Below are 8,432 nucleotides of genomic sequence, written 5' to 3'. Positions count from 1 at the left end.
GCCCCGGGGAGGCATCACCCCGCTCCGGGCGCTCTGCGGCTCGGCCACGCGTGTTCCCCGGGGCTTCCCCTTCCTCCATCTCTGCGTCCGGAGGCGCCGTGTGTTGCTGGGGGCTGTTTTTGGCTGGGGGGGGGCGGGGCGGGAGGGCCGGGGGATATTTTTCTTTTTTAAATTATTATTATTTTTTTCTGCATGCCCTTTGCGCGGGAGCAAACCTCGGGCGCTAACGCTGTATGTCGAGGAGCTGAGCTGAGCTGTTACTGTCCCATGAATGCTGGTGGATCGTTGCCAAATTTTTCTCTTCTCCCCCCCTTTTCTCTCATTCTTTTTCCGCCCCCCCCTGCATATCTCCCCCCCGCCCCACACCCCTTCGTCTTTTCTTTCTGAGCCTTGTAAGTGTAAAAGATGACTCTGATTTCGTTTTTGTCTCGGGAAAACTGCAAATAAATTATGAGGAAAAAACAACTGACCAAAAAAAAAAAAACAACAGCCGGAGGGCAAAGGCTGAGTCAATCCGTACCCGCGGTTCGCCCCGGGGACGCCCCGTAGCCACTCCCGGCCCCGGCTCGATTCCCGACCCGGGAAGCCGCAAGGAGAGTCGGAGCCGGGCTACAACCGCCAAAGACAACTTTATCCCTGCCCGGCCGGTGCGGCCAGCGGCACAGAAACGATAGGCAACACCGATCACGATACAATCCCGAGCGAAAGCTTTTTCCCTTCCAGAGGAGGAGGAAGAGGAGGCAGCGAGGGCCGCGGGGCAGCCGGCAGGCTCTGGGCCCCAGGCTGCCGGGAGCAGGGGAGAGGGCCCCCAGCCGCGGGGAAGCCAGGCGAGCCCCCCCGGCCGCCCCCCGGCCCTGAGCACCGGCGCTGGCTTCCAGCCGGCCCCGCGCTGCCTACGTGGGGGGCTCAGGCACGTCAGTGGGGGACAGAGCCCCCGAGCCAGCCAGGGGCACCGGGGGCCGGGGGCTGCCCGGGGCCCCCCGTCCCAGCTCGGCTCTTCCCCACGCCACCACCGAAGCGAGGGAAGGGGCCCAGAGGCGACCCCCTCCCCGGCACCCCCTCGGCCCTGTCCCCTCCCCGGGGACGGGCGCCACAGCTTCCCGCTCACCGGCACTGGGAAAAGCTCCTGAGGAGGCAACGGGTGATAACGCAGCAGCGAGCCTCCCCCAGCAGAGGAAAACGCCTCTTCTTCCCTTCCCACCCCTCTCCCACGCCCCCGGGCTCCCTCTTAGAACCCTCACCCCAAAGACCCCCCCAGCTCCCCCGGGCAGCCCCGGCTCCTCTCTCCCCGGCCGCCCGGGAGGCCGAGGCGCTGGCTAGTGTTACAGGTGTAAAGGCAGGGGCAGGCGCGCGGCCGGGCGCCCCGTGGTCCAAGCCGCCCTCGGGAAAAGCGAGGGCAGCGGGTCTCCGGCGCTCCCCCCACCCCGCGGGGCGCCAGCCCAACACCGGCCTCGCCATTCCCTCGAGACGAAAAAAAGTCATGTAAACGCGCGGCGCCGAGGACGCCCGGCCCCGGCCGCCGCAGCGCAGCCCAGACCTGGGAGCCCACCCTGGGCTTCTGCTTGCTGTCCTGGGTGCGGTGAGGTCCGAAGGGGAGCGAGGGCCTGGTGGTCCGGAGCAGAAGACCCCGGGCTCCGCGTCACATGATTTCACAGCACGAGTTCTGCTTTCGAGCCTGGGAAGAGAAGGAAAACCGGCAGTGACGCTTGCTGCAGCTCCCCGAAGCTCGCCACGAACGCAAAGGCCCTGTGGCCCCACGCCGAAGGCTCGTGGCACAGATCTGCCCCCCTCAGCCACCCCCTTAGCCAGAGCCCGTGCCGGGAGCCGCCGTGGCCAGGATCGGCGCCAGCCTCCACCCCGCAGGGCAAGGAACGGCCCGGGCGAGGGGCTGAGGAGCTCCGCAGCGGGGGTTTGGGCAACCGAGCTCCCTCCGGGTCCAAAGCAGCTGCGCCGGCGGACGGCGATCCTTGCCCGGCACCCGCATCCACCGCCCTGGGGGTTTATTCTGCCCTTCCCTGGCTCCCTGGGGAGGGGGCGACCCTCCCCTGGGATGCAAATCTGCACTCACAGTTTTGTAGAAGGCTTTGGACTGTGCCCCGAGCACCTCCGATTTGGAAACCAAGTCGTCCAGCTTCTCCCCTCGCTCCAACAGCGACTCCATGGTGTTGTGCTGCCGACAGAAACCGGTGCTGAGCCCCGGCGCTGGCACCCTGGGCCCTCCCAGACCCCGAGCAGAAGATGGAGGTGCCACCACGTCCCCATCCGCACAGGAGGGGACGAGCCTCTGCCCTTCCCCCGCGGCGAGGGAGGGAGCAATCCCAGCCCCAGCAAAGACGGGAAGGTGGCAGCGAGCGGGAGGAGAGGAGCCCTCGGTGCAGGCGGCCGCACACGCGGGTCACTTAAAGCAGACGACAAGCGAGGATGTAACGCTGCGCAGGGGAGGGACCGTGGCTTGGAGGAGGGAAGCGGAGGGGAGCCAGTGCCCCTGAGGAGCCCGGAGGGAAGGGGAGAAGCAGCTCCGGCAGCACCGGGAATGACCCTGGGGAATGGAGGGGGCCGGACGGCCCCTGGAGGGCCACGCTGCACCCGAGCCCTCCGAAGGACGTCCCCATGGCCCCGAGCGGTTGTGCCAGCCGGAGCGTCCCAGCCGCGGGCCCAGCGTCCTCCTCACCAGGATGATTTTGGTCTCGTCCAGCTCCGCCTGCACTCTGGTCATCGGGTCGGCATCGCGGGGGTTCTTGGAGAGAAGCAACACGGCGTCAGCACCACCGCCGCAGGGACGCCGGTGTTCCCCGGGCCACGGCCCCGCAGCACCGGTGTCCCAGCACACGCTGAGGCATCACCTCCAGAGCTGGGGCCGGGGGGAGCGTTTCCCGGCCTCCGTGCAGGACCCGGGGGGCCGTACCTGGTATTTGCTGAGGTACCCATCCAAGGCCGCGTAGCTGATTGTCGCCGGGGATCCCGAAGGCCAGTCTACTTTGCTGACCTGCCTGGAGAATTCATCCAGCACCTGCGACGCAAGGAAGCGGGCGGTTACTGCCTGGCCAGAAGGGATCTTCCTCCTCATCCTCCTTGTTCCCTTCTGAACGAACCGAGGGAAGAGGCAGAAACCAACTTCCTCATCAAACACGGACAGAGCAGCACGCACGCCAGATAGGGGCGGCCGTCCCCAACTGTCCCCAAAGCCCTGTGCCCTGCCAGGGTGGCCAGACACATCATCACCGGATTTTGGCAACGCCAGGAGCGTGGTGACACCCAGTTTTGCCGCATAAAACCCAAGCCAGGCAGGGAGGACGGGGTGGTTGTGAGGCCAAGGCCTGGGCTAGCAGCCGAGCGGAGCCGGGACTAAGTCCTAGCGGGCAAAGCCAAGCCACTGCACGGCCGGGAAGTCTTTGGGCCGGTCGGGTCCTGCTCGGCTCAGCTCTGACGTCCCCCAGCTAACGAGCACAGGGCCATTTCCTCATCGCAGCACGAGCACAAGATCTGGATTTGCTCCCCGGAGCAGCCCCACCGCAGACTCTCGCCCTCGGAGCTGCTCCCGGCCCGCGCGCTCACCTTGTCCAGCAAGGTGAAGCAAACCCGCTGCGGATACTCGTTATCTGCGATCACCACGCCGGCCAGCCCGTCGTTCCGGACGTACACGTGGCAGAGGTAGTCTGGGCAGAGAGTTCACGTCAGAGAGGCAGCGGGAAGGTCTAGAGCCTCCCCCAGCGCCCGCCGCCTCCCGCCCGGCCCCAGCGGCTCTTCCACAACCCACGAATTGCACTGGAAGGTTTCATTCAGCGACCGCGCTTCACGTGATTTCATTAGGAGAGCGGGAAGGGCTCAAGGGAGGATCAAAACCAGCCCCAAATTGTGTTGCAGCAGGTTACCGCAGCCTGGCCGCGTGGTGGGGACACGACGCTGCCTTTCCAGGGCAGCAGGTACTGCCAGCGTCAACCAAAAACCAGAGGGGGAAGCGCTCAGCCTGATTTTAATAAATAACAACTTGTCACAAGCCTGGAGTGTCATTAAAGAGGCTGCAGCGGCCAACTCCAGGCCGCACCCTGCGCGTCTCAGGGGGCAGGAGGGACGCGGAGCAGGGCGGGGAGGCGCGAGGAGAGGCCAGAGATCATGGGATGGGACAAACCCAGCAAGCGGCGGGCGCGCAGCCCCACAGCTCCAGGTGTCCCAAGGGCGGCCAGGAGCGTAACAAAGCTCGACCTTTCACTGCTTTGAGGTCTCGTTTTTTATCACAAACGGACAAGGAACGAAGCAGGTGCGGCTGCGCGCTGACCCCGGGTTATCCTCTTACCTTGCTCTTTGACGGAGGCTCTGCTGCCCAGCTCCGAGCGCTCCACGATCAGCTGGCTCGTGAAGGTCATGAATTCTTGCACGCTGCAAACACAAAGCGTCGGCGCTCGAGTCTGCGAGGGGACCTGGGGCTGCGTGCGGCCTGGAGAGCCACGGGCGTGCTGGCGCAGCAGCGATGGCGGGGATCACCTGTCCCACAGGGCCCTGGCGTTTTGGCCGGACCGAAACCCTTCCCCACGCCCCCCCCCCCCCCCCTTCTGGGGAGCGGGGACGTGGCCGAGCCGTGGGTTTTCCTCAGGGAAGAGGCTGGAGCCTGCACCTACGCAGAGCTGCGGCCACCACCCAAACACCTCCAGCTTCGCCAGGCCAGGGGAGCGCCCACCCCTCCCCGGCCGCGGCGAGGGACTCGCGTCCTTGGGCTGAACTCGCTTTTTGGTGATTTAGCAGACAGTAAACCTCCGCCGAACCACGGACCTGCCCGGCTGAAGCCTGGCGGGCGGCTGCGCCCTGCTCACACGCAGCGAGGGGCTGCAGGGGCCTCCGGCCCCTTCCCTCGCCTGAGCTTTTATCCCGTGCTCGGGGCCCTGACCCCAATCCCACGCAAGGCGCCAGCGAGCCGGGGAGGCTGCTCGACCCGCAAACACACCTCACCTACCCACCAGTTTGATCAAAGTCGAGGACCATCCTTAAGTCGGGCTCGCGCTAAGTCTGGATAACATTCCCGAGCCCAGCCGCGCGCCCTGCCAAGGGCCGCCAGGCTCCTGACGTAAACCCTCTCCTTCGCCCCACGGTAAAAGAAAAGAGGCCAAAGTCACAAGCAAGCGCAAAATCGATCCGTTCCCAACGCACACCGGGATTAACGCTGACAAATTCCCCACTTCACCTGGAAAGTCCCAGGAAGGGAAACCTGTCGGAGCTCAGATTACCGAGTTTGCTCAAACACCCCCCACACCAACACGGGAGCTTCACGTGACGCGGCGCCGAGGCAATGTCAACGAACACGGACACCGGCGCGGCAGAGACCGCGGTCTCCCCCGCTGCCTTCCACTGCTGGAAGCAGCTCCAGATCGGGGATTTGCCTCTCGCACTTTACGTATTCCTTAGGGGTTTTGCATTTCCCCCAGCCCGGACACCACGCCATCGGACGCCGGCTCCACTGAGACTCCGAACTGACGGGTTTCCAGGCACTGCAGAGAAAAGACTGGCCCAAAGATTTCTTAACATCAGACTTCAGCAGAAACAGAGGACCAACACGTTCCTCCTGGCCTGGGGGATCTGCTGGCAGCCGCAGCAGTTCCAGGATTTAAGAGTATTCCCGGAGGAATCGGCCACCGAAGACTTCATTCCCTCACGCCCCCTTCCTGACCCTCCTAAACTCTTCGGCAGACGTTGGACGGCTGACGGCCCGCGCTGGCACAGCCAGGCCAGCCCCGTCCTCCTGCCCGCGGGCTCCGACGGCTCCCAGGAGCCCCAGCCACGTTCACCCCAGACCCGAACCCCAAACCCAACTCTCTGGTAACTCCACAGCCTCAAAAAAAAGGTACGGGCAGCGTTTTTAACCCAAACTTCAGTTAATCGCACCTTAAATATCACACCGAGGCTGCGCTCTCACAGGCACCGAGGCGCTAGCAGCCCCTCCAAGCACAACCAGGCAACCAGCCCAGGGCAAGGATTAGCCACCAGAGAAAAGCTGCGAGACTGACGAGCACAGACACCCCCTCACCCTCCACACACGGCATCGCTGTTCCCAAAAAGCCAAGACTTTTTTTTGAGCAAAGAACTAGCCAGCTGCTGGGCAAGCGGCTCTTTTCAGCTGTAGCCGACGGCAAAACCACGCAGGGAATTTTCTCAGGATTTGGCAAACTGGGAGCTGCGACTACGAAGCGATTTGGATTTTTAAGAGATTACTTCACTCGCCGCAATCCATCTTCGAGCGCCTGCGTTGGCAGCACTGGCACAGCTCCTTTATCCCTCTTGCATATTTGGCTAAGAAAGTATTTTTTAAGACAACCTTACTTCAGTATTTTTGCTTTATCACTGGAATTGCAGAACCAAATGTGCTTGAGGCTCCATAAAATCTTGGCAGGGACAGGACATGGAAAATTTGAGTCCTATAGGTGAGTATTTCCTAAAGCCCTTATCATCTGGAGCCGGGGGCCGGGAAAAGAGCATTTCCCAACAGGCACCTGCTTTATTTTACAGCTTTTAGAGGCTTTCAGGAGCTCCCCTCAGCTGCAAGCTCAAGGGCGACCGCTGAGAGAGCTCCGTGACCTCTCTGCGTGCACGCAGCGGGCAGCGGGACGCCCGGATCGGCGTTCAGGCCTAAACCGGCTCACCCGAAGCTGTCAGAATAACCCGAGCGGAGGTTTGTGGGCTGGGAAAAGTTTAAGATTAGACCAAACACCTAAATAAAAAGAGCGCGGAGGTGTCAGGCGAGCCTCGTTTGTCTGACACAGAGCGGAGCCTCCTCCCACTCGCCTCTCGCACCCAGCAGCCGCCGTGACTACCAGGCTCAGGCACTCGCTGGAGGGCGAGCAGCTGACCCGAGCGCTCGGGGTGTTTCCCTGCGCCCAGATTTTGTCGCTTGGCTACAGCCGATGAGTTACCAGGTGAAACCTGACCTCCTGCTGCTGGCCCTGGGCGGCTCGTAGGGAAAACGAGGTTTCGCTCCGCTCCCGAGGCTGAAAGATGGCTCCAAGTGGATTTTGCAGCACTGTGCAGGCTCACGGCTCCCCAGGGGAGCGTCTCCGGTGGGTTTATCCCTTCGGAGAAGCCTGTCACCACTGCCACTGCATCCCCGGTGCCACCAACCAGGGAAGAAAAGCCCCCAAAAGCTCCTACCCCCCCTCCCCGAGGCCCTGCCCGAGCCACGTGCCGGCCTCGCAGCACACGGGAGATTCCCCCGCCCCCAGTCTCCCTCGGGGGGTTCGGGCGCCCCGGGCACCCACCTGGAGCGCTGGAAGAAGTTGAAAGTGGACACGTCGTAGGCGGCCTTCAGTAAATGCACTTTGGGGTCTCCCTTGTAGAGGACGCTCAGGCTGTAGAGCCTCATGGCGCCGGCTCCCGCTCTCCTGGCGCAGGGGGGCCGGGGTGAGGGGGGGCCGGGCGGGGGGGCCCGGGCGGCCGGTGGGGGCCCCCCCAGCGGGGCTGGGGCTCGGCAGGACCCTGCTGCCACCCGCGGCTGGGGCTCCCCCAAACGCTCCCTGCCTTAAACACCCGCTCCAGGATAACCCAGCTAGCCCGGTCTGTCCCAGTATAGCCCAGCTAGCCCGGTCCCCCGCCCCAGTACAGCCCAGCTAGCCCGGTCCCCCGCCCCAGTACAGCCCAGCTAGCCCGGTCCCCCGCCCCAGTACAGCCCAGCTAGCCCGGTCCCCCGCCCCAGTACAGCCCAGCTAGCCCGGTCCCCCGCCCCAGTATAGCCCAGCTAGCCCGGTCCCCCGCCCCAGTATAGCCCAGCTAGCCCGGTCCCCCGCCCCAGTATAGCCCAGCTAGCCCGGGCCCCCCCCCCCGCATAGCCCAGCTCGCCCCGTCGCCCCCCCCAGTATAGCCCAGCCAGCCCGGCCCCCCGCCCCAGTATAGCCCAGCTAGCCCGGTCCCCCGCCCCAGTATAGCCCAGCTAGCCCGGTCCCCCGCCCCAGTATAGCCCAGCTAGCCCGGTCCCCCGCCCCAGTATAGCCCAGCTAGCCCGGGCCCCCGCCCCCCTATAACCCAACTACCCCGGTCCCCCGCCCCAGTATAGCCCAGCTAGCCCGGTCCCCCCCCCCAGTATAGCCCAGCTAGCCCGGTCCCCCGCCCCAGTATAGCCCAACTAGCCCGGTCCCCCGCCCCAGTATAGCCCAGCTAGCCCGGTTCCCCGCCCCAGTATAACCCAGCCAGCCCAGCCCAGCCCAGCCCAGCCCAGCCCGCCCCAGCAGGTAGAACCCCGTCGCCACCAGGCAGAACCCAGCTCCCCATCCCCATCCCCATCCCCATCCCCATCCCCTCCCGGCCCGGCCTGGCCCGCGGTACCGGCGGCTCCGGAGGGGGCTGTGAGGAGGCGGCGGCCGACGGAAGGGGGAGAATGAGCCCGACCCGGAAGCAGAACCGCGGCGGCCGGAAATGACACCGACCCCGGGCAACTGCCACGGGGACTCGCCCGC

The 8,432-nt window shown here is 64.9% G+C and overlaps 1 protein-coding gene across 1 annotated transcript; it reads right to left on the bottom strand.

The window, feature by feature from the left end:
• Positions 1–610: 610 nt before the first annotated feature.
• Positions 611–8,321, bottom strand: YKT6 (YKT6 vesicular SNARE protein). Its single transcript, XM_087763138.1, has 8 exons — positions 8,302–8,321; positions 7,242–7,364; positions 4,295–4,377; positions 3,556–3,656; positions 2,906–3,010; positions 2,672–2,737; positions 2,069–2,170; positions 611–1,675 (listed from the first exon to the last, which is right to left on the bottom strand). The coding sequence occupies exons 2-8, from the start codon at positions 7,343–7,345 to the stop codon at positions 1,640–1,642; spliced, it is 597 nt and encodes a 198-aa protein (XP_087619264.1). The 5' UTR covers positions 7,346–7,364; positions 8,302–8,321; the 3' UTR covers positions 611–1,639.
• Positions 8,322–8,432: the final 111 nt, after the last annotated feature.

Source organism: Nipponia nippon, unplaced genomic scaffold, assembly GCF_047370975.1.
Source record: "Nipponia nippon isolate SJK-2023a ecotype South Korea unplaced genomic scaffold, ASM4737097v1 scaffold_27, whole genome shotgun sequence".
Taxonomy (NCBI): Eukaryota; Metazoa; Chordata; class Aves; order Pelecaniformes; family Threskiornithidae; genus Nipponia; species Nipponia nippon.
The sequence above is the reverse complement of the archived record's forward strand: the minus strand, read 5'-3'. Positions and strand labels throughout refer to the sequence as shown.

Bases quoted from the DNA above. Each gene is read 5' to 3' on its own strand.
- YKT6 (XM_087763138.1), bottom strand. From the start codon at position 7,345: ATGAGGCTCTACAGCCTGAGCGTCCTCTACAAGGGAGACCCCAAAGTG. The intron at 2,738-2,905 runs GTACGGCCCCCC...CTTCTCTCCAAG, and splicing joins GGTACCTCAGCAAATACCAG to AACCCCCGCGATGCCGACCC. The intron at 2,171-2,671 runs GTGAGGAGGACG...TTCTGTCGGCAG, and splicing joins ACGAGACCAAAATCATCCTG to CACAACACCATGGAGTCGCT.